The sequence below is a fragment of the Centroberyx gerrardi genome, chromosome 13 (assembly GCF_048128805.1).
Source record: "Centroberyx gerrardi isolate f3 chromosome 13, fCenGer3.hap1.cur.20231027, whole genome shotgun sequence".
NCBI lineage: Eukaryota > Metazoa > Chordata > Actinopteri > Beryciformes > Berycidae > Centroberyx > Centroberyx gerrardi.
Window position 1 is genome coordinate 23,530,425 of NC_136009.1, and position 26,497 is coordinate 23,556,921.

Below are 26,497 nucleotides of genomic sequence, written 5' to 3' on the forward strand. Positions count from 1 at the left end.
AGGGAGAGACAAGATCAGACGCCATACTGTATCTATATTTGCATTCATTCTCAATAATCTGCTACGTGAGTTGGCTGACTGAAATGTGGTAGTGAGTTATTGATGTTAAAATGTTACACATTGCACCTTTAACTGACACTCTCTGAATTCTCTGGCATGGCTCCTCCCATCTGGTGCTCCAAATGGGTTAAAACAAACGCTAAAAATTTCTTCCATAGAGCATTTGACCAGGGCCTGGTTCAGATGTCTTTTGTTTGCATGGCTGAAGATGTTATTGATTCTTCCCTACATTAACAACATGCTCTACAGATGGCTTTAACATGCAGTAAGATGCTAACCCTTCTATTATAAAATAATAATGAACAAATCCATATCAGCTAACAAGTACTACAAAATGAACCCAATTTGCGAGCACAAAACAAATGAAAATTGAGACGCTAATAGACCTCAGGGAGGATTTAGCTAATAGCTCACAACGCTGCTGAAATGGTTATATCCTTTAATGAACCACAGTCTTAATCTGTCCTCTGCTCCAGGATTTACAGTCTGCAACGGCACCTCCAAGTCTTAGTCAAAACACAGCCGTCAATTTATTAATTTCACATTAATTTCATGAGTCACAACCCAACATGTTGGCTGTTTATGAATTCCTTGTGCTGGTGGCAGACGTCTGCTGGACTGTGTGCTGCAAGTAAATCATTATATAAACTTATGACACTATCCAAAAAAGTCAGCTTCATTCATTGATATATATAGTCAGGTGTGGTTTTGTCTGGTCAGAACTGATGAAGATCTATGAAAGTCTTTTTTTTGTCATTTTTGCACGTTATATAAACAAATGTCAGTCCTTTTTTGCATCAGTTGGCCTCTTTTGGATTTCAGTCTGCGAGTTCTTGTTTCTGTGGATTCTTTTTCCAGATAAACTTCACCAGAGCAAAACTGTCTTTTCAATGTCACAGACTGTCTGTCACAGTTTTCAATATGGTTCACTTGCAGTTCCCCAAGGTGCAGCTCAGTCTCACTTTTCAGCAAATCTTCAACAAAAGACTTTTAAACTGAAATCTCAAAGGGATTTCAGTGACTATAGTAATGATTCTTTAGTTTTGCATGTTTTAACAGCACTGTCAGTTGGTCAGGTTTATACACTTCAACACACACACACACACACACACACACACACACACACACACACACACACACACACACACACAAATCATCTATATCCATGTCAATACAAGAGTAAACAGGTGTGTAGACAATACAGGTATAATCTGAAAATTTGCAGGATCTGCCTGATACCCATATGATTGCACACCTCACACACACACACATGCACACACACACACACACACACACACACACACACACACACACACTTGTGCCATGCGGGATTAGATGTACAATAAAAAACACAGTAATTCAAGAGCAGAAGGCGTGAAAAAGACAATTTCTTCTGCTATCCAGACAAGAACCCCAGCAAGTGTCGATTGAAGCCAACCTTCAGCATATCAACATCGACTGAGAATCCTTCCACCATTTAAATTGGATCGTGTTTTTAGGCCAATGCTCTTGTGGTTTTATTTCTTAAGAGTAAGAACTGCCCAGAAGTATAACATGCAGACGTCATTTGTCACACTGTTGTTTTTCGAGAGTGCTTCAGAATGTGCCGGCCTTTGATTTTCAAGGTGTCAAGCGTTGTGTGATTGCAGGGACAATTTGACAAGCAAGGGGCACACTGAGAACGACGGGGGAGTAGCGCTGTTTGTCTGAGACTCGAAGGTAACTGCCTGTCTGCGCCGCTGCCGCGCCACAAAGAGAGTGGCGACAGCAATTCACAGGAAAAGCGATCCATCGATAGGCTTTCAAAATGCTCGAATCACTTGGGCGAGGACCAAGGGCTTTTCTCATTCACAAGTACGGGGAGAGGAAATTGGTAGCCAACAAAAATATGACATGTCAAAAAGTGTCAGGGCAATGTTCCTTGAAAGGTAAGATTTGTAGATGTGGTGTATGTGTATCATGATCAATACAAAGCTGTTAATTACTGAAGTAATACACTATGTCTGAATTTCAGTTATCCTATTACATCTGCAATAAACACATTAATAGCTCCTAAACCACATGATCAACACGGTAAAGCAGTTTACATTTACATTATAGATATTTAACCTAACTTACAATGAGTGGAACATTAGAATAAGCTTAAATTTGTAAATCACTTACATTAAAAGCATAGTAAGGAGTAACAAAAATTCTTGTGACACTATCTATCAGAGTCAGGATTGTGGCTATTATAGTTTATAACCCTCCTCTATTCAAAAGTTTTAGACTAATATACTAAATGCAATGGCTGGCTGCATTTTAGGGAATGAAAACCGGTGCTAAAATATTTATAATGTCAGAAAGAACTTCAAGATTCATTTGGAAAAGTTCTCCTAAACTGAAATATATGACATGTGACAGTTGTTTTTGCAAATCCTAATAGAAAGATGTTGTCAAAATTGATAAACTCTTTCCATGACATTCAAGACCTCAGGCCGGTGCAGTTATATAACGACCGTGATACTCCAAGCATCTTCTGAATAATATTTCACTACACGTCACTCTGTGCTACCCCTGGATAGAAAATGCCACATCAAAATCGAATAAATAAATGGAGCGGCGCGTCAGTTCAGGCGGAACACTGAAGTTGTGCGGCATCAGCTGATCGGCATCAGCTGACTCTTACCAGCGGTGGAAAGAGTACTACAATGTCCTACTCAAGTAGAAGTACTGTTACTTTGCTGATATTTTACTTCAGTAGAAGTAAAAGCACTGGTGTAAAAATCTACTTCAGTAAACGTAAAAAGTAGGTCCTTTAAAATGTACTCAGAGTAAAAGTTGCTGCGTTACCTTTTAGAAAAGAGAACGTTGTTAGATGAGATCTTTTCCATGCAATTCTAAAAGGACGAGAGGACAGAGTTCAAACTAGATTCTTTCAATTGGAAAATTACAAAATAAAGTGCACAAAGTAAAGCCAGATTACTCTTCTCTTCTCTGCTGACAGCCATTTCAAATGGCTCCACAATTTGCCAATTTACGCTGCTCCACTTTCTGTTGCTTATTGAGAGCCACAAAATTTGAACTCTGTAATGGATGTGATTTAAAATGTACTGAAGTACAATACTTACGCACTTGAGTAAAAGTGAAATTACTGACTTTAAAAAATACAAAAAGAACAAGTACACAAAAAAGCTACTCAATTACAGTAGCGGGAGTAAATGTAATTAGTTACTTCCACCCTTGACTCTTTCAATAACCAATCACAATCAATCTGACAGCTCACACTCACTCTGCTGATCAATCATGCCACTGCTGCTGTTGACACAAGTCGATGCAAAAACTCCAAGTTATCTCTGAATTCTGTCTGGTTTTATGTTGGTTTTCATATTATTTATGACGTTCAGTACTGTATGTCTACTCTGCATTGGGGGGTTTATTTATTATTCTATTCATTTGGGGAGCATCCTCAAGAGCAGAGCCTTTTCCGCCAAATCCAACTGTAGAACCATTTGTTGCTATAAATGGCCCAGACTCCTTTGACGCAAGTGTCTCTGACTGAACTAATATTTAACGTCAAGAGTCATAAAATCACCACATGGGCTCGAAGAGGTTTCCGTTTGAGAGGCTTTTTACAGTAAAAGCCACTGCCAAATTATGCCGTACAACCGTAATTAAGAGACTTAGTTCAGACGCAGTTCAGTGTGTCTTAATTAAGTAGGCTCTGATGGGAATGCAGGGACGCTGTGGAGAGATCTGAAGCCTGACATACTTCCAGAAGCTTGTTGAAACTGCAGCTCAGATTGGCTCTATTCATGTTCAAAGCCAACGTAAAACACCTGATAACTGCACACATGTGACTGCATGTTTCAATACTAATGTGTTAACTGAAAATCATCATTCAAACCGGTAATAGAACTGTATATTGCTTGGTGGAAGATGTATAACCACTGTTTTATAAAAGCAATTCAGAAGAGGGTTTGCTCTCTCTTGCCTAACAACGCCTGTTTTAAAATCACAGTTATTCCACAGCCTCTGGCGTAGGGCTTAACTGTGTGTCGACTCCATGCAACACGACGGATTTGATTCTCCTCTTTTACCTTTTTCCCGTCTGGAGCTTTTCTTAGTCGAGACGGCCGATTGTCTTTGGCCCTGGCTTCACCTCTACTTACTTTAAAAGGGTTTAGGTTCATCCTGAGGTGGGAAGTTGTTCACTACTCTGTTTGAAAAGAAGACTGACAGGGAGGACTGGTGAGAAACAACTGATGAATATGGATATCTGTACGCAGGGTAACATGGCATCCTGATGAAACACACACAGACACACACACACACACACAGCTCTTCAGTGGCTGTGAACTGAGTGTGTGAGTGTTTGGATGCATCAGGGAATACCGCCTCTGCAAACAGCGGACAAACTGTGAAAAGAACAGTTTTAACTTCGATAACTTGGACTCCGGTGAATAAATAAATCCCCGTAAACAGCCAAGAGTGAATGGCTCCTGTGTATTTGACTCATAATGTATACAGAACCCACACACACACTTTGTGGTGGTTCGCTCACCAGTGGAGGTGGACAAATCCACCCAAAAAAACAGCTATTGGCGATGTACCTTGCATTTCTGAGCCCATTTTTGTTGTTTGGTGGTGTTTTTTTTCACATTCCTGTGGATAAATGGCCAAACAAAGACAACATGTTACATTGAGATATTTCCATATTAGCAGAAACTTTTTCAGCGATCTAAAACATCAACGGTAAACGTCAGGTTTTGGTGTCAGTCCCTCAGAATCAAAGAGCGAGGGCTTCTTTCTAGAGCCGCCATTTTGCCCCGAGGTTCAACAATCATACAGGGAGAAATCCATCATAGAAGAGGAGAGAGACCGATTTCTCCACCCACAGAAGCCTCAATAGACCATAAAACTCTCACTCTTTTGCTCTTACTCTGCTATTGTTCTCTCCACCTAAACATATATATCCCACAACTGAATGCAACAAGTTCACACCCATTCTCTGAGGTGGTCGAAAGGCATTCTGGGAAATACACGAGTAGGCGAGGCAGGTTGACGGAAAGTGGGTGCACCGAAAAAGTAAATTACAACACTTCACTGCGCTGGAATGCATTGAGCATCACACATTGATGATATATAACCGGGTGAGAGGATCCAAGGGTGGAATTTTCCTTTAATGTTTAACATCCACCCAGAACCAGGTTTTAGCCGTGTTTCTCCTCTGCTCTACGGATTGTGCAAGCGCATTAAAAGTCTTGCACCAGAACATCGGAGAGGGAATAACACACAGGAGGGTGGCAAGAACCTCTTTGAATTTTCATGAAGACTGAAAACTCGGATGTAGAGCAGGCGATGTTGCAACACATAAATACACAAGTGAGATTCAGTAACTGTGAGGTGCAAGAGAGAGAAGAGAGGCAGGAGAGAGGAGAGAGAGAAGAGAGGCAAGAGAGAGAAGAGAGAGAAGAGAGGCAAGAGAGAGAAGAGAGGCAGGAGAGAGGAGAGAGAGAAGAGAGGCAAGAGAGAGAAGAGAGAGAAGAGAGGCAAGAGAGAGAAGAGAGGCAGGAGAGAGGAGAGAGAGAAGAGAGGCAAGAGAGAGAAGAGAGGCAGGAGAGAGGAGAGAGAGAAGAGAGGCAAGAGAGAGAAGAGAGGCAGGAGAGAGGAGAGAGAGAAGAGAGGCAAGAGAGAGAAGAGAGGCAGGAGAGAGGAGAGAGAGAAGAGAGGCAAGAGAGAGAAGAGAGGCAGGAGAGAGGAGAGAGAGAAGAGAGGCAAGAGAGAGAAGAGAGGCAGGAGAGAGGAGAGAGAGAAGAGAGGCAAGAGAGAGAAGAGAGGCAGGAGAGAGAAGAGAGGCAGGAGAGAGAAGAGAGGCAAGAGAGAGAAGAGAGGCAAGAGAGAGAAGAGAGGCAGGAGAGAGAAGAGAGGCAAGAGAGAGAAGAGAGGCAGGAGAGAGAAGAGAGGCAAGAGAGAGAAGAGAGGCAGGAGAGAGAAGAGAGGCAAGAGAGAGGAGAGAGGCAGGAGAGAGAAGAGAGGCAAGAGAGAGGCAGGAGAGAAGAGAGGCAGGAGAGAGAAGAGAGGCAGGAGAGAGCCAGACAAGCAAGCAAACAAAAACACACCGAGACAAGCACACTATTCTAAAAGTACCTGGATGAGATATCTCACAGCAGAAAATAGGCTTTTTTGCAATAGCCATAAGGAGTGATATAACACTCCAATGTATGTGGAGTCCCTGAGTGATTAAGTGTCGTTCACTTCGCTCGCATTTTCACTTTCTCTCTTCTAGCGTCGACAGCAGAACCAGAAGTTAGACCGGACTGAACCAGAAAGCTAAAGAGAGGGAAGTCGGGGGGAAAGCCATGTCAGCCAGCCTGCACAGACACATGAAAGTAACATGAAAGAAACAGCAGGCATCCACTTCTAAAGGACGTCTGGCTACATTTTCAGCATCTTTTTTAATGTTAATGGGAAATCCTCTGGAGATAATGCAGAGCTTTTGATTTTAAAATGCCCCCAGATAAACAATCTCAACCCACATATCCATCTTGCGCTGTAACACACAAGTAGGGGAGTTTTGCTTTCCCTCTGATGTTGCGTGGGAGTGGAGCGGAGACTCAGACAGATCAATAGGACTCCCACCAGAAGAAGAGTGGGCAGGCGCTTCCCGTTGGCTGGAGGAGCCGACAGCTCTATTAGCACCCGGCTCACACATGCCGGGGGTAACCCCGTTCCTCTCTGCACCAAACCGCGGGATCTAATGAGGAACCCGATGGCCTCCAATTAACAGCAGCCTGCCTTCGGCCCGGCAGAGAGAAAAACTGATAGAGTTTGGGAAGCTGCACGACTTTGTCTGCGTCCTCTTTCTGCTTGATTAGTTTTAGAGATTTTGTGGTGTGTGTGTGTGTGTGTGTGTGTGTGTGTGTGTGTGCAGGGAGAGGGGGTGAGAGTTAGTATGTGTTTGAAAGTGTGAGTTTTTTTTTATGATCAACACTTTATTTGGTTTTTAAACAGACATAACAACCTTAAACGAAAGTGTGAGTTTATTATGTAAGTGTCTGTGTGTGAACATGTGTTTGTATGTGATGCACGACTCAGTAATGATGCAGTTTCTGTGTGTGTGTGTCTGTGTGTGTGTGTGTGTGTGTGTGTTGGGGGTGGTAGTGAACATCTTTGAGTATGTTGGCAACTTGGCATACGTACATACTGTACACACACTTGTGAGCATGCCATGGACCCAAAGAAGTAAGATAATAGATAAACATTCTCACTTCATATTAGTTCTCTCACACACAGATGAGGATATGGGAACATGGACATCCACGCACATACACACACACAGAGGCACACACACACACACACACACACACACACAAACCGCATCATTACTGAGTCGTGCATCACATACAAACACATGCTCACACACAGACACTCACATTAACCCACACACACACACACACACACACACACACTATTCCACCAGCATTACCGTGACGATAAGGCCCCTCTCCTGGAAGTATTTGACGAGGGGGATGGTGTTTTGTTTGAAGTTGGTCAGGCGGCGCTCGGTGGCCTTGGGGTTGTCGTCCGGCCGTCCCTGCTGCTCCGCTCGCTTCTCCAGACGCTCCTTCAAACGGTGGTTGGCGCAGGCCAGGAACACCACCAGGTCCGGGGTGCAGATCTGCCGGCAGAAGACAGAAACGTTAAAGGCTGTCCTGCCGCTCAACTAAAGACTCATTCCTGTGTGGCCGCTCCTATGACCCGGGGAGGGGGGGGCAGCTCTGTCTCAGTTTGAGTTTCTCTTATAAATTGAGAAACCAGAGAACCAGGGTTGGAGTCAGTCCATTTTTCAATTCAGTGCACTCAACTCAAAATGTTAAACAAACTGCAATTCACCTGATAATACAGCCTTCACTCTCAATAAGTTCTGCCCAGATTGGATATCTGATCCTTTCAAGTTTTGTAAATCCACTTCCACTGAATTGAAAGCGTGTTGACCTCAGCGCCTCAGAAAACCAAGAGTGCAGCCTTGATTTGGTGTTAAAGTTAATAGAGAATATCCTTCAGCTGCTCCGCTGACAAGGTAATTTTAATACAGGACGGGATTTTGAGTCATACGGGCTGGTGCTGTACTCTTACCAGTGGAGATAAAAACATTATTATCTGTCAGGCGGAGCAGCGTCGAATGTTTTGTCTGTTTTCGGGCTGGTGGAGTGGCTGCCGGAAAGTTTAGACGATCACAGGAAAGTATTTCAAAGTCAGTTTTGTGATTAACAGCTTACCTGACACAATCTTAATTAACACTAAGAATTATTTGCCAATGCTATTTGACCCAGGTGTGTTGCCGGGATAAAACAGTGGACAAATAAACATGAACTATCCTGATTTAAAGGAGAAGGTCAGGCGGCAGCAGCAGCACTGGCGCCGACTGAAGCCTGAGTAACAAGAGATCTAATTTGCAACGCTCCAGTGTCCTTGAACGCTTCTCTTTTACAAAGTCCAACACACAATGACATTCTTCAGTAACCACCGAGTGAGACAATTGAAAGGGACAACGTGTGTATTTAAAGATCAATGGAGGACGCCGTTATCTAGAAAAACATACGGCAGAATAAAGAGGAAATAATTTGGTGTCTATGGTTCTAAGTTGTTTATCCCATATAAAGAGGTCAGGGCTCATGCAGTTAAATCTTTCCCTGGAACTGCCAGTCAGATAACAACCATCCGCACTGTTCACCACCGGGAACTTCGCTCTATAAAAAGTATCAGAGCGGTTTATTACTATTCATACTCTGTCTTTTGTTTTGATGAACACTCCTGAGTCTGCATTTGATCTGATGTGCTGCCGGAGCCAAAAATAGCACTTGAGAAAAAAGAGCGTTGTTGTTTATTGAAGCGCGCGCGCCGGCGGTGGGACTCGGTTTTTTGCGTCTCGCAAGTCAAAGTTTCCGTTTCCATAGCGACCAAACTTCTGCCCTCATTTTGTCAGGTAGCGCCGATAATGCGGCTTGTGAACTGGAAAAAATTATTAAATACGTCATTATCAAATGTCTCTAGAGATGCATTTGTTATATATAGATATGTCATATCGGACTAAAATGGTAATTATTCTCAGAAAAGGCAGGACAGTTTTAGTGCCTGCGTAGATTTTCCGTCTGTGATAGCATCTCTTGCTTAAAGGCCAGGAAGCGTGTGGAATGCCTCCTCACACACACACACACACACACACACACACACACACACACACAAAGTCCTAAATATGCCACATAAGCAGGCAGATGTTGACCTGACCGCTGTGCCAAGCAAGACAGCTAATACCCTTTAAGGGACGGACGGCTAATTGCAGCCTCTCAAAAGAGGAAAGAGCTGAGAAACAGACTGAAGGCAGCCAATCAGGCGGAGAAATGTGTCTATTTCTTCCTGCTGTGGTTCAGAGGAAGGTCAGCATCCGTCACAAAGATCTCACTGAGAGCTAAACGAAACTACTAAATCACAAATAAACCACAGCTAAACCACAAATATTTAATTTTTTACATTTGTGGAGTTTAATTTATCTGAAAGTCTCATATAAAGTGACTTGTTGTGACTGGTTGCGATTACAGCTAGTTTGTTTTCTTTGGTTTGAACAATGATGGAAAAGTTTACTTTGTTGCATTTTTGTATTTGGGTCGTTTAGATTCACACTGCCCAGTCACAAGTGGACCAGGCCTTGAACTCATGGACTCAAGTAGCTTGTTTATTGGACAGTTTTGGTAACTTGCCATCCTGCCAGGTTAGAGAGTTTGGCAGCAGAGGGGGAGTCCAAACAAATCTGATTCCAGTTCCTGTAACTTCAGCTGAACATGATGGACTTGTCTGCTCTCTTTGCCGTAATTCACCTTCTCTGGAGTTCATACCAGTTAAGAACACATGAAGAAATATCAGTCCAGACTGCGTTTTGCCCTCAGTTCGTTTTGTGATGCTAGGCTTTCAAAGCATGAGAAACCGCTGGCTATCAGATGTCAACAACCGTCTCCTCATACCCATAAAACCTTGTGTTTTGGGGTTGTTTCCTCCGCTCCGGAGTCCAAATAACCCGCTCCAACCGCCTGGTGTGAACGCACCCTTACAATGTGTGAACAAGGTAGCAGTCCAGTGTCTTGCTCAAGAACACTTTGACAGGATACATGGCTGTTGCTGAGACCAAAACAGTGGCCTTTCAGTTATGTGATGATTCATTGACTTCAACCACTAAGACACCCAACCACCCAATAATCAGGTTTTTAATTGACCCTGGACGGTCCAGTGATATTTATGAATTTTCTCTCAAAATGACCAGAAACCAGAAAACCAGGACTTCAGTCTGTGATGCCAACAAGATGTACAGCTGCTGCTTGAGGACGAATGGAGGACTTGATTTTCAAATTGTAGAAGGTTTATTTTAGCTTTTAGACCAAATTGAGTTGTGCTGTTTATTTCTGAGGTGCTACCCACCTGATCTCCAACAGAAAAGCAACTCTTCTCCCCTGCAGTTTGAATTCTAGTTCCTTTTATTGCCACACAATTTGTCTCACTGCAGGTAAAAATCCTGGATGCTGTAAACGTCACCTCTCTGTCTTTTCCTGTTTATTCCCAGTGGAGCAGTATCTAGGTACGACTTCACAGAAAAAAGGTGGCGGAAACTCGTTGTTTCTGGTAATGCAAGACAGAGTGAATGCTTGTTAAACCAAGGATTACAAGTCATTGATTATGGAAGCTAAAATTCGGCTTTCCCTTTAAGCTCCCTGAAAAATGAAAATAATACATTCAACACAAATTCAACACATTCTACTCGCAAGAGGAGGAAACCAGATCTAACAAATTATGCAGTAATTAATTCTTGTCAAATCATTATATGTTTTATGTTACCACTCTGATGTTAGAGAGAGGAATGTGCAGTAGAGCTACAATGACGTCCGTACTGCAAAACACTGCAATACAGCGGAGTGGACACTGTACTGTTTTCCTGCCTATTCCAATTAGCTTCCTGCTTTGCTTAAAAACTAACCTGCATCATGCATGAGCAATTTACAACACAAGACGACAGCTACACGCAGCAAATTTCGACAGAGTCTTTTTTTAGAACAATAAAAACATCGGAGTAGACAATCCTTTCTGCCCATGAGCAGGCAGATTTAAAATAGCGTCCTGTTTACTGTGGAGTTGGCCCAGTTCGTCATGGAGGAAGATGAAGATAATGCAATTTGCCTGCACTTACAATCACGCTAACGGGTCTCTGACAAGTGCACTTTAATCCGGTCAAAACATATGACGAAGCCCGGGCCAACTGGCATGGTTCCCTGATACAGCAGAAGCGTGTGTGTGTGTGTGTGTGTGTGTGTGTGTGTTGTGTGTGGGTCTATGCCCGTATGTCCAACAGAGCGGCAGGCAGACAGACAGATAAACCGACAGAGAGACAGCCATACAGGTAGACAGACAGGGATTAATAGATACAGTGACACCTAGATGGTTGGGAGTGGAGGTAAAAAGGCTGGAGGGGGGGGGGGGGGGGATGAAGGGACGGACCGGCTCCCTGGGCGGCTGTAAAGCGGGGCAGGACTGCTCTGCTGGCCCCGAGGGGCGGCTCAGAAATGGCTGCTGTGATGTTGTAAAGGGCAGAGCGGCAGCATGGGGCGAGGCGGTCTAATGAAAATGGATGCTGCTGGTCCTCAGAGGATCGCTCAGATGCCCCCCGGCCCACCCTGGCCCGCCTGCCGCCTGACTGGGGAATACAGGCAGCAGTCAACTTCCTGCAGATATGGGTTTCTCAACGCCGATACCAGTACAGATATTTTTGCATTGCAAGCCAATATTTTTTGCCAATATTCTGTGTATTTACAGTAAATTTGACCATTTTCAGTGTTTCCCCGAAAATTGTATTCTTGAATTCAAATCTGAAAAAGCATTCAGAGCATCATGGGACACTAAAACTTACAGTAAAACCTATGCTAATGAAATTCTTAGGTGGGTTAGCAACTCCTTAAGGCAGGGTGAGGCGGGTTTCACTGCAGGTTTTTACAGATTGACACCCCTGAAGCTAACCCTAACCCTAACTTGCATCATATTGGCGGTGGGTAACATTGATTGGCTGATATCTGGTTTTTATTGCAAGACAAATATCGCTATATTGGTCTAACCCTACAACCAATCCATCTGTGCTAATTCCCTTCCCAGGAATCCAAGCTCCTCCACTTTCTTCAGACTTCAGATAAAGTTTCCAGACTCTTCATGACTTTGTAGCTGAGTACAATCAATGTGTTACTTTCTATCACTCTCCATCTGTCCCCTCCCTTCAGCTTCAGTCACAACAGTCTCTCTTTTATTGCCTCAGCCTCTCTCTCCTCTGTTCAGTCCTCTGAGCTCTCTTCCTGGCCAGGGTCCATAAGTCTGAAGTGTTGTGCCACTAATGATGCTGGCTGCTGCGATGGAGAGAGCAGTTTTGATAGTTTTGATATGACAGCAGCATGACAGACAGGTTCATTTGGAAGAGGACCAAGACCTGCATTTTCAGGCGGCTCAGTGCTGTTATTTGGCGCCACCCGAGTTTGAATGGCATCGCTCTGACCTCGCCAAATGAAGTGAAGTAAAGGAGGAAACGCTCCAGAGTTTGAATAAACTGCTTCAAACACGCTTGGGGCTGAACGCTCCCTGAGTGCAGTTTTGGATGGCAAGTAAAAAAGGGACAAAGTGGGAACAAGTATGTTCTGCAATATAAACATTACTCCAGCCTGATCTGCTGCACCTGCTTTCTGTGTGTAACCTTCTATAACTGGAATTATAAGGCAGACTATGCTGTTAGTTTCAATCTGCGGTGACATTTTGAGATATGGAGCAACATGTGCTGCCAGCCAAGCAGGCTTAGCCTTGACGTCAAGGTCTCACCACCTCATTTGTCAAGGTGTACCACTGTTATTTTCTCTCGTTGCTCCTGAGCCGCACAAAAGGCCCTTTAATAACCTGTTGTCACCTAATTAGATTGTAAATCCCATGGCTGCCGCAACTCCCCGTTATTGGTGGAGAGGTCACCAGCTCCGATCCAATCATCACTGACTCTTTATGAGCTGTTTCAAGTGGTTGCCTGGACACAGCTATAAACATAACAGAATATATCTGTTATCTTCGTGATTTCATCTCCAGTGAACTTCCTCAGGTCCTCATCCAACCCCAAAGCCCATTTACAAAACAATAGACATCTCCTTTTATGTGTCAATTTAAAAAAATTTGTGACAATAAAAAAATTCAAATTATGCGATCAATTATCTATTTAATTTAATTTAAGAAATTAGTAGTTGAGAGATGGGACAACATTTAGATTAGAAGACTTCCAGGCTCCCTGAATGTGGCAGTACCTGTTAATCCTCTAACAGATAAAATGTTTTTCCACAGATGTGAGTCAGTTAGCTGCCTATTTTTATTTTTATTTTTTCTATTTACGGCCTCAGCTGATGTTCTCTGGATGGGGACACCGAGGGAAGGTACGCTTGATCACATCTAATCTCCTCCATGTTTGAAACTGCTGGAATTGCTGATAATAACCATAGTAATAGCTCAACTGTCAGCTCTATCAAAGAGAGGGGAGGGGGGTGATTTCGTGGGCATTGTCTGGTAGAAAATCATGCCATTTAAAGAGTAACAGAGGCTTGGACATTTCCCCTTCTCTCTCTCTCTCTCCTTTCGCTACGTGCATCATGCTCTTCCAGGCAGCCTGCACTTGGGCCAGCCACACATCTCCTTTCTTTGTTTGTTTTGTTTCCTTGGACAGCTTTCAGAGAGGGAACATGGACTGAGTGGGATCTGCTGTCAGGCGAGGAGGAGGAGGACGACGTTGAAGGAAGACAGCAGCAAAAGAACAGATCTGGCTCTCATTATGCCACGACTCTGCCTCGTCACATGGCAGCGTGGAGAAAGTCCAGTTACCAGAGAGACACGACAATATGACGGAGGCATACAGGGGGCTAGCAGGTCCGTGCAGAATACTGTGATGGGCCAGCATGCAGAATATAAGGCAATACCTGACACTGTGTGCTGTGGAATAGATCAGGGGCGGGTGGCAGATTCAGTGAAAGGCATGAAAGGCATGAAATATGTAAATAATTGTATAATTTCTAGGGCCTAGATAATGAAAAATGGATAATGTAGGTATCTAAAGGTCCAATAATTATATGTAGATTATACTATTTATACTAGGGTTTGACCAGTATGGGGTTTTGAAGGATGATACCAATATGTAGTGAAGCTGCCGATAGCTGGGTGTATGTGTGTGTGTGTATGTGTGTGTGTGATTGAGCATGTGTGTATGTACACACTTGTATGTGTCTAAATGTCAGAGTATGTGTGTGAGTGAGTGTTTGTGCAGTATGTGCGTACTATGCATACACTTGTGTGTGCTTGTGTGTATGTGTGTGTGTGTGTGCATGTACATGTGTGTAAGGTAGTGTATGTGTGTGTATGCGTGAGCAGGCGTGTATGTATGCACTTGTATATGTGTCTGTGTATATGTGTGTATATGTGTGTGTATGCATGCACTTGTGTGTGTGCTTGTGTGCGCATGTACATGTTTGTAAGTTAGTGCAAGAATGTGTGTGTGTAAGTGTGTGTATGTGTGATCATGTGGGTGTATGCACTTGTTTGTGTGCGTAGGTGTGTGAATGTGTGTGAGTATGTGTGAGTATGTGTGCACTTGTGTGTGTGTGTGTGTGCATGTGTGATTATGTATGTGAGTGTGTGTGTGTGTGTGTGCATGTGTGATTATGTATGTGAGTGTGTATGTGTGTGTGTGTGTGTGTGATTATGTATGTGAGTGTGTGTGCGTTTGTGTGTGTGTGTGTGTGTGTGTGAGATGCGCTGCTCAGTAATTGGTGTGAAATAAGGAAGGAGGGAACATGATGAGAGAGAGATTGCCATTGTTGCTACTCGTTAACTTTCATGACTGGAGCAGACGGCGTCAATCGGGGCAGCTGATTGGCCACGGCTGCACGCATCACCCGGCCATTTACATGTTATGACTGGGGAGATGACGAGATAGAGCGCCACGCCATCTTTTATTAAACGCTAACCCCAGCAGAACCCCATCTGGTCTCTACAAAAAGCCAACAAACACACATTTAATCACCACTCAGTGCCAACAGGGAAACCCGGTTTGTAAACTGTATAAAGCTGTTTGATATTTACATTCAAGCTTCAGCGCTTCCTCAGGTCTGGGCTAAATGATGCGTCAACAACACACATGGCCGTAGATGGATACACTGGCTGCTGCAGGGAACCTGTGACCTTTCAGCCATGGGTATAAGTTCAGGTGACGAGTCTCTAGCACTTCTCTGAAGAGCTAAAATGGTCCATATCACCAATTTGATGTTAATTCCATATGCGTGAACTAGCTTCATCCAATCCACAAAGGGTTAACTCACACATTCCAACTTGTCCAGGAACAAAAATATGTTCCTATTGGTCCTTGTTTACTTTGCTTCCGCCTCCTTTTCATATTGTGTGTGTTATATTTCTTATGTGATTGGCTGAGTGGCTTGACTGTCTGAATTTAGCTGCTAGTATAACGAAGAGGGAAACTGTCCAAACAGACAGTACAGCGCCATAGTATCAGATAAAATACAGTCATGAAAATGTAATGACATGTAATAAAAGCAAAGGGCCTAATAGCTGGTTAACTTAAGGATAAGGCTGGTGTTTTTTAATGCATTGCTTACTGTCAACAAATCCTATGAAAATAACAAAATCAACAATGCGTTTGCTCTACTCCCGTTACTTTCTGACTTCCCACGTACCGTTTTTAGCCGTCAACCCGGAAGTAATTGGCTCCAATTGTAAGCTAAAAACCTTGAAATACAGCTCACAAAGACATAGTTTACATTTTAAAAATCACTAACTGTTACCACGAAAAGTCAGACTGTTGTAGTTATTACCAAATCAAATTCAAATGGGAACAAATTCTTCATTACGCCAGGGACTATTTTCGGTGCTACGGAACTACTTTCCTGAGATCGCAAAGTGTTTACAGCCGGCTTATTAAGTTGTTTGAGGAAAAAGTCGGCTGGCCCGGTGCATCGTGATGATGAAATATGTTGCCCAGAGCAACGGCATGGCTCTTTGACGTGTTTTTAAACGTTTTTTTAATACAATGGAGTTCCATGGCTGCTGGGACATGGCTTCATTGGGCACCGGCTACATGGACGAGATTTGCTGGCAAAACAAAATCATTGCTGATTTTGTTATTTTCATAGGATTTGTTGACGGTAAGCAATGCATTAAAAAACACCGGCCTTATCCTTTAAAGCACTGCAGGAGTAGGAATTGTAATAGCATTGCTTCATAGGAATGCCTCAAGCTAAACTAGAAGTTACTTTGCTAGCCTAGTTAGCAAGCTGAGCAAATTAAGTTGTCACAGTGTGTGTTGTAGGGTGAATTTGTTCCAATATTGACATCATATGCCGGACATTATTTAGCCAAACAACAGGAACATGAATTATTTTACAAGACCACTACCCAGTCTAGCATGTCTGCTAGCTAGCCTGTCAGCGCGGCTAATAGCACAGTGCTGGTTAAATCATTTATTTTCTGATTGAATCATTTGCAGTTTCTCCTTTTAATATGGCATGTCCTTATGTCCTATTAGAAGCATGTGTTCACTAGGCCTATATTCAAAAGTTTGTGTTCAAGACCACTACATACTCATAGACAATTGTGTGGAATTGCAGAATATGTGATTAAACAATTCTGGAAGGCAGCCAGAGTCAATTTCAACACCACTTTCTAAATCAAACTCACACTCTTGTTTTCAGTTACAGGATGTTTCCTCCAACTGCTAGAATTCACTGCAGTGGGTGAGAATCTGTCTGGAGGCTGCAATGACTTCAGAGGGATTATCAAAGGGCCCAAATAGGACGGTGAAGCATCATTTGAATTCACTGCCAATTTGGGGAGGTAATTGGTTTTCTATGCGGAGGTACCACAAGGTGTAAATAAGAGAAGGGTTTAATTCCAAAACGCTGCATATCCATTTTGGAGGAAACTTGCTAGAGGATATTCTTGCCTCAGTATTTAAAAACACAAATATGATTATATCCACTGAAAAGTTTTTATTTTGGAAGGTGCTAATAACATCAGTGATAGTCAATATAGAGTTTTACTTTCATGCCAGTGATTATATTGACAGACTAGGAGTCACAAGGTGGATGTCTCATTTTAGACTGAACCTGTTAAAGTCAAAATCTATTCATTTTAAACTCACTGAACCATATGAATAATCTGTTGAGATATTATCATGCAGTGAAGTTAAGGTATATATACAACCAAACACAGCTTAACCAAAATGTAAACACCAACTTCGAACCAACTAATATTTTAGGATGTATTCACATCAAGCATGTGGTTTATTCTGGAGTGTTTACTCCTTTAGTTTGGTTAGCAGGTGAGAACGATGTCATTCAAACTGAGGTGGCATCAAATAATCAAGAGGGTTTATGGGTATAAGGAGACGGATGTTGACATCTGATAGCCAGCAGTTACTCAGCATAACAAACTGAAGTCTGGACTGATGCTTATATTCAGCTCCTTCTTCATGCGTTCTTCACTAGTATGAATTACGGCAAACAAGTCCATCATGCTTCTGACCTCAGATCTGTTTTGACTCCATTCCTGCTGCCAAAATCTCTAATCTCACAGGATGACAGGTTACCAAAAGCCTGTCCAATAAACAAGCTGCTTGTGAGTCCATGTGACTTTTGTTTTCAAGCTCTGGTTCGCTTGTAATTGAGCAGTGAGAACCTAAACAAAGCAAATACAAAAATTCAACAAAGTAAACGCTTCCTCTGTGGTTCAGACCAAAGAAAACAAACTGTAGGTGTGATCGCACCCTAAAGAGTCCGAACCCCGTCCCTCTCGCTCGCTGTGAGCCGGCTAAAAATAACCAAACAGTAAGGTCAGTCTCACACTGACCCAGTTAGACCCCACCCCGTTCCCACCCACTCCAGTGCTCAGTGAGCGCTCATCTGAAAGCTGATAAATGTTAAGTGAGTTTAAATGTGATAATGAGCATCAATCCATCTAAAGGCAATCGACCGTTGTGTCACACAATTGGCCACTCAACTGTAAAAGAGGGATTTCCATTAGCTGGCTCCAGCTGAGACAAAACAGCACTGCATTACACACCGCTGCTGTTCTCAGAAAACCTAGTTCCTGCAGTTTTGGTGTTTTTCTTTTTCATCCTTGTGTTGCTAATTTAAATGGTCATTCATGTGTTGAGTGGGTTTCATGCCTCTTGGGACCTTGGAATCTGTTAAATTGTATGATTTCTAAAATACATCTAGGTGTCAATGAGAAAATCAATATTCTTTTCTTCATTCCTGTAAAATGTACTTTTTAAAGATTAGGTTTTTTGTCTGACAACCTTGACATAAGGTATGTACTTTTCTGACCCCCTTAGGGAAACTCTCTCTTCACTCGCCTGCTCCACAGGGTCAAAGCACCCAGGACAGCAGATGGTCGGGACTCAACATTTCCCTTAAGGACTCTTCAGCAGGCAGATGCTCGGCAACGCGGAGGGCTTGAACCCGGGTTGTCCAGGTGAAGGACGGGCTCCCTGCTCGATACGTCACCCCGGCCTGCCGTGTCTCAGGAACATTGTGTGTGCTGGTAGTCGACCGGGCAGCGAGATGGAAAACATGTGCTTCACTCTTGAATGGCTGATCAGCAGCAGCAGTTGAAATGAGGTGAAGGTGATTCAAAGCCTCGTGAATGCTTACAGTGCGGATTCACGGTCAACGCTGACGTAAAATATGCCACTCTAGACTAGGTCAACCTAACATGCACGCACACTGCTGGTTTATATCTCATGTTTCAGATGCTACAAATGATGAATTCTGGTCCAAAACACCATATATCCAGTTAGAAAATAATTACCCAAAGTTCATCATTTGCTATCTTTAAAATATAGAGGATCCAGTCTGTAAGGCTTTATAATTTTGTAAACCAAGATGTTTCTTTTAAAAAGTACCATAAATTGTTTTCATTTTGTGCAGTCAATCATTCTCTTACAGTAGGTGTCACTTTTTTCAAAGGGCAGAAAGCTCAAAACTCTTCGAATGTTCAATAAAATTCACAGAAAACAGCTCCAGTGAACAGCGTGCAAACAAACAACCCATTTACATACTTGGGTTGCGGCAGGTGCCTGGTTCAACACCTCCTTGTGTGTGTTAGACACACCGACAACAACATGTCAAACACACTGCATCCACAAAACAAAACAACCACGATGACTCTGAAACCTGTCCGGATGCCAAAAACTCTTCATTTGATCCAGTTGGAGCACCTGCTGGTCCCAGCTGAGAACGATCTGGTGTAGCGAACAGGAAAACCAGGCTCGGGTTTAAACGAGCATCGCTGTTTGAACCCGCTGTTTGAGAAAGCCAAGAAAAACCCTGCTGTCCTCGAGCACGACACTGAATCCCTACTCCAGAGTTGCTGTTCTGTAGCCGAACCTTGACCTCTGACCTCCCTGAGGAGGAGGAGGACGAGTGAAAAGAGAATTTCTCCTTCAAGGATCAATGGAGAAACACAAAAATATCCATTTTAAAACTCATCAGGTATTTTGTAGCTGTGGGGTTAGGGTGGATCAGCAGACTGAGATGCTGTAGGTCAGAATCTATTCCATGACCTATGACCTAAACATGTTATACCCCCCCCCCCCCCCCCCCCCACACACACACATAATCTTTCCTGTCACTCTCTTCTGTGCACTTGTCTAATAAGGTAGAAATGCCCTAGAAAAATCTTACAAAACTCAATAGTCAACACTTGTGAAAAATCAGTGGCTGGTGTCGGTGTCTATTCATTTCTGTTTGCATCTGTGCAGTAAAGACACAGCCTGTCAGTTTCATGAGAGTGGCTGTTCTTTCAGTCTTTAAGCCTTTTTGCAACTCATTTCGTCTTCCTTTGTTTTTTGACTTGCACACTTCCAGCCTCCATTTAGAAGTGATCTTAACCAAAGGATTTCTGCAGCTGAAAAAAGCCTGACGGAAACTCACCTGGTCCTCAAACGACAAGGCCTGTCCGACGTCACGAGGGAACCCGTCTATGACGATACCATTAGCGTCTGGGATCTTCATAATCTTCTGCTTGATCTCGGTGATGGTCGTCTCCTAGAAACACACAGCGACAGCAACATGATCAATGTCTGGAGCTTCAGTTTGTGTCTACATTCTTAAAGGGGCAATAAGTAAGATTTGCACTGCCCTATAGCACAAAATGACCATAATACTGTATATCTTGCAGGGAATTTAATGATTCAACAATTACTTTGACAGGTGCTGAGATTTCAGGCTTTCAAAACTCACTTTCTACTGCACCTACTCACATTTTCAATTTCTTAACAATTGAGGACGGTGCTACAGGATGAGCGAGCAACTGGTGTCGTTACATTACAGCTACAAAGACTAAAAAGCCTCATTCAGCTAAAAAAGCAAATGACAAATCAGTATTATTATTATTATTGTGGCTGTGCCAGAGCCTTGTGTAGGAGGTGACAAGTTCTAGTGATGTTGTTGCAATTCCTCCTGGTCACCAATAGAGGTCGATAAAGATCAAAGATGACTTAATGCCCCTTTAAGTCAATAATGAAAATCAATTCAGCTGATTTGGAGCCATATCTAAGATGAATGGAAAAGTATGACAGCCCATTGGAGGATTCCACAGTATATTTCATCTCTTTCAACCCAGTTTAACTCGACTACGTCTGAATGCAGTGAAACTACCGTGGGGTGCATTTGAGGCCAGAGAGTGCCAGCATCTTTTAGCATCATTTACTTCCTCATGGCTGGAGGAGGTCAACATGTTCAAGTGTATTCCTTGAGGCGGAACGCATCATACGGTATGGCAGAGATACATGAGCAATGCTGTGATCTAAAAATAACTGCCATGACTGTGATCATGCCCAACACTGACTAACACAGACATTTAATTTCCCTCCACTAACAGAATGTTCCATCGGTGGGCAGCAGGCTGGCAGACCAGGCAGAGATTAAACCTAATCTAGAATCCATCTAAGAGAGATAGATATACGCCTGTAAGCTAAGATGAGATAAGGTAAGCCAAGAAAAGCCCTTTGATCCGCCGCATGGCTTAATGTCTGCACTCTCGTTGGAAAGCCAGCCATCAGTCACCTCCCTGAGAGAGAATCCTCCCACAAACTACAATACCGCCTATCGTAAAGCAGACGGGCAACTTGAAGGAATCGTCAATAACTCCCGCCCAAGAACCGACAAAATAACACAAACCAATCACCCGCTTTTCCGAATAAACCTTCAAGTCAACTTTATTTACACAGCGGCTTAAAAAACACGCAACACTTTGTTACAAGATGCTTCTCAGGGTTAAAAGAAAAGGATAGCAGCACAAGAAACAATCTAAACAGACAAAAAAAGGGTCAGAACATTACAAAAAAAAAAGGTTCAAACGCATCACTCACTCTGAAAGGCCATAGAGTATAATGGGTCGATTTTTAAAAATGGCAGTTGATTCTGCTGAGCTCATACTTACAGGAAGATTGTTCCAGTCTAGGGACCGAAATAGCAAAAGTGCGATCACATTTTAATTTTAGCCGGGACTGTGGAACGTTGTAAGGGCACAGAAGTCCAGAAATACACTGAGGTGAAAGATCATGCAAAGCTTTATAAACAAACAGCAGGAATTTAAAGTTGATTCTCTAGCTGACAGTGAAGGGACACCAGGAGAGGAGGGCTTTACAGCTGATGCCACAAAACAGCCGGTTAGTCCAGTCAACAAGAAATAAAAGCAGGGATAAACTTTTCCAGGCTGCTTAAAGAGAGACATGTTCTAATTTTAGAGATCAGTCTGTTAACCTGCTCTTCAAAACCTAAATGACAGTGAAAGAAAACAGACAGGTTTCTGGCTATGAATCTACAAAGCTCGGTTTATCAAATATGACTATTTCTGATTTACTGTTATTAACTTGCATTAAGCTATGAGCCATCCAACAATTGATGTCTGCAAGGCAAGTATTTAAAGTGATAAAGCTATTTGGGTATTCAAAGGTAACTCTAACTGTGTAATCTGCCTAACAATGAAAATAGATATAGTGACGTGGCCCAGTGGAAGTATATATAGAGAAACAGAACTGGCTCTAGGATTAAACCCTGTGGCACGCCTTAAAGTAAGTAAGTAAGTAAGTAAGTAAAAGTTTATTTAGTATAGCACCTTTCACAGAGCAAGGTCACAAAGTGCTTCACAAGGGTAAAATTGTTAAAAATAAAAATAAGACCATAAATACAGTAAAAAGAAACGAACAATAAAACAAAATACAAACACTAGACAGCATGACGCGAGACAAAGGCCAGTTTGAATAAATTAGTCTTCAGCTGCTTTTTAAAGGCATCAAAGTGATATTAGCGTGAGAGGAACATACATCACTAACTTTCTGTTAATGTAGTCTCATGGACAATAGTTCATAACTGCACTGACACCAAACCAGGCAGTGCAACGCGTTTTGAATGTCAGGAGTGAGATTGTGATTGCTTCCATTAAATTGGCTTTTATAGTCATTTTTCCCATCACACAAAGCAAAATTACAGTTTTAAATAGTTTGTTGGGTACGAGACTCTCACTCTGCTACGCTCGGTTGAAAGGAGGTGATGCCTGAACACTCACGCTGCAACATTAAGGACAAAACTTCAGTCAGAAGGAGTTGCCGCACATTCATAGCCTTGATGCAGTAATACTTTATGCAATACATGACAAACAATATTTCGGTACGTCCTGGAGGCTCAGTGGTCTAAGGTGTGTTCCATATAACTGTGGCATGCTGGGTTTGATGGTTGTTGCATGTCGTCCCTGTCTCTCCCCACCTTTCCTGTCTCTCATCACTATCAACTATCTAATGAAGGCAAAGTGACCACAAAAAAAAAACATTATCTTGAGAAATAATGTTCTCGACAGGGCGCCTGATTAACACTTCACCCTGGCCAGCAGATTATATATCCAGAAGTGTTTCCCCCTCTTCTTCTTACTATTAAATACAGGATCATTAAAAGAAAAAAAAATCTAAATGTCCTGTGCTGGACTAATTGCGGCCTGGAATTAAATACCTAACAGCAGCAAGTCAATTTATCACATCTAATATCTCTGCTCCGACTCTCCCTCTTAGTCTCTCTGGTCTCTGGACTGACATCTGGTGAAGACATGTTGCTGTGCATGGAATGCAAGTAAGGGATAATAAATGATGAAGTAGGCTAGGCGGTTATTGAAAGATAATTCACGAGGGGACGCGGACTAAGAAGCGGCAGTCACGAAGCAGAGGGGGGCTTCGCACCTCGCCGCATCACCATGGCACCCATAATGACAGCCCTCTCAGGTGTTACTGTCATATTATCATCCAGCCAATCAGAATGAGGCGTTCGCTTGGGTCGTTGTATAACATGACATATATATATATATATAACGTATATCTTTTGATGGATGCTTTTATCTAAGGATCCGTATAGGAGAGAGAGTGCATTTATTTTTAGCGTAGACGGTCCCCGTGGGACTCAAACCCCTAACCATGGTAACATTAGTGTCAAATTGTATTGATCTACACAGAGACATGCACACTGCAAAAAGTTATTTGTGTGAAATCATCTTACTGCACTGGCAGATAATTTTACTAGTTTCAACAAATTTGACTTTTTTTTTTTGGATGTACCTTGTTTCAGGACATTTACTTTTTTCAAGATCCTCTTCATTGTTTTATGATGATTTCTTGAAATAAGTCATATTGGCATGTATCAAATGAAATTTATTGAAACCAGCAAGATTATCTGCCAGTGCAGTGAGATAATTTGACTAAAAATATCATGAAATAAGCTTGATAGGTCTGGAGAACAAGTTAAAATCACTGGACAGCTTGTCATTTTTTTGCAGTGCATGACATGTGGTGTGTTACAACAAACCGCTGAACCACAACCAGAAGAAGCTCACAATAAATCATGAGAGGAGACAGATCATGGCCTCTAGTGCTGGAACGTGCAAAATCTGAAAATGTAAGAAAGGGCCATTCTCATAAAATAATAGCACACTTTTTGCAGTTGACACTTTTTTTTTCACTGCAAAAAGTGTGCCTTGGTATTATTATTATTATTTTTTTTTTTTTTACATTTTGCACGTACACTAGAGGCCATGATCTATCTCTTTTCATGATCTAACTCCCTGATTTCCAAGAGCACCTTTTGTGACAGCAGCAACTTTGCAGCACTTTCTGTATCTTCTTTTCCAGGAGGCTTACAATGGATTTGTTCAGCAGGACGGATGGCTAGAGGGACGCGTAAAATATGAGAGTTTAAAATCTGAAAGTTAAATATGATTGTGTGGCGGTGTTGCCCTTCCTCCGTCCTTGAACATACAGAATTTAAACTTAAATCACGGGTGAAATCTTAATTTCACACACATACTAAACTGGGAAGCTTAAGGCCACCGCATGCATTTTCTATACAATGTCTGATTGAGCGGAACGAAAACAACCACAGGGGGTCTGTCTCCATTTTCCTTCCCAGGCAGAGTGATTAGTTAGCGGAGGAGGCCGCTAATAAGATGGATAAGCATCCCTCCTCCAGCATGCTTGTGATATGGACGCTGCTAATTAGTCCCTTGTTACATCCGCGCTGTGATAATGACCTGTGAGCGAGTGGACACGCTCAGCGCTCATCCTTCCTCTCATTTTCATTCTCTCTCTCTCACACATACACACTCTCCCTCTCTCTCTCTACTACCTGTGGTGCCAGCTCTCCGTTGGTGATGATTTTAGCGATCAGGCTCCACTTCCGGTTGCTGGTGGCGTTGTGGATCATCTTCTTCCTCAGCAGCTCGCCCACGGACACGTACTGGAAGCCGTAGCGCTCGGCAATCTTCAGGCTCTGTGTTCCCTTGCCGCTGCCAGGGCCACCTAGGCACAGACGGAGAGCTGTTGGTGTTTTGGGGGAGAATTTGTGTGTGTGTGTGTGAACTGAAAAGTGTGTTAAAAGTGTGTGAAATGTGTGTGAAGCGCTGTGTGTGGGTGTGTTTGTGTGGGTGCATGTGTATAAGAGAGAGAAAGACAGACTGGGTATGAGACTGTGTGTGTGTGTGTGTGTATGTTCCTCTGCATGTGTTTGCATGTGTGTGTGTGTGTGTGTGTCTCTCTGCGTGACTGTGTGTTACTGCTTGTGTGTTTTTTTTTTTTTATGTGTATTTTGCAAGTGTATGTGGGGGAGTGTGAGGCGGGGGGCGGATGAGAGGAGCAGGTATGTGTGAACCTCCTACACTCACAGAACAAAACCTCTCTCTTTCTTTTTCTCTCACTCCATTTCTAAGAGAAAAAGGTTTCGCGGGGGCATGACGACAAGAGAATAGCGCTGCTGGATCGATGCTGACTAAATCAATGTATTTTATATTAGCACTTAGATTAACATTTTAAGCATTTAGATGATTTACAGTGAGTGCAAATGGATCATAAAATCCAAAATGACCAACATTGCAAGCTACCAAAAGTAAGGAGTGCAGAGTCAGAGCCTTAGAGCTGAAACATCAGGTTCAGGAAGTAAATTTCCCATTCATTTCACCCACAAGGAATGTGATTATCAGCCATAATGTTTTAACGGTGCGAGGTAGACTTTCCATGAGCGACCAGACTGTGAAACGACTTTCTATTTTCCTGTAAAACCCATCAGTCAATCTGACTTCGACTTCAACCTGGACCCTATTTTCCCATCTTTTTGTGTCTAAGTGACTAAAGGGGACAACAGTTTTTGAAATCGGTCCAGTATTGAGCGAGATCGCTTCACTGCGAAACGAGCTGCAATGTAATCCGACGGGGCAAATCGCACCGTCAATGTACGTCCACTAAAAGTTCTTGTTTTTGCCACTGACAGGCTCAGATTGTTATTATAAGCGTCTGACAGCATTATGGAAAGGACCCTACAGAGAAATTAAACATTTTTCTTTACCTTTTGCTTGATCCGGTCTGTGTGTAACCAAGTCTCGCTCAAGTCTCGCGAGAGTTGAGTTGTTTCAGGAAGTTACACACAGACCGGTCGGATTACATTGCAGCTCGTTTCGCGGCTGCCGGCTGAAGCGATCTCGCTCAATACTGGACCAATTTCAAAAATTGTTGTCCCCTTTAGTCACTTAGACACAAAAAGATGGGAAAATAGGGTCCAGGTTGAAAAATACCAAAGTTACCCTTTAAGTAATTGTTTCTTACTCCTGGGTTCCTTGTGAAATACTACAGTTCCCACAAGCTTTAGCAAGGTCCCAGTGTTTGGAGATGTCGCTGTTACCATAGAAACGTTACCCGCTCCAAAGGTGTGTGTGGTTGGTAACCAGACCAGAGTGAAGTAACGTTCAGCTAGCAACCTGTCAGACATTTTTTCTGAGGAGAAGAGTGTGCACAGAGACAAAAATC

The 26,497-nt window shown here is 42.8% G+C and overlaps 1 protein-coding gene across 2 annotated transcripts in view; it reads right to left on the bottom strand.

The window, feature by feature from the left end:
- The window catches only part of ak5 (adenylate kinase 5), a 71,464-nt gene that overhangs the window by 38,265 nt on the left and 6,702 nt on the right, over positions 1 to 26,497 (bottom strand). The window contains exons 4-6 of one of the 2 annotated variants that reach the window (XM_071924371.2): positions 24,828 to 25,000; positions 20,094 to 20,207; positions 7,529 to 7,720 (exon numbers count right to left, since the gene is read on the bottom strand). In XM_071924371.2, the coding sequence (XP_071780472.1) occupies positions 7,529 to 7,720; positions 20,094 to 20,207; positions 24,828 to 25,000 (479 nt within the window). Of the gene's footprint in view, positions 1 to 7,528; positions 7,721 to 20,093; positions 20,208 to 24,827; positions 25,019 to 26,497 lie in introns of both variants that reach the window. The other variant, XM_071924370.2, reaches the window with a different exon arrangement.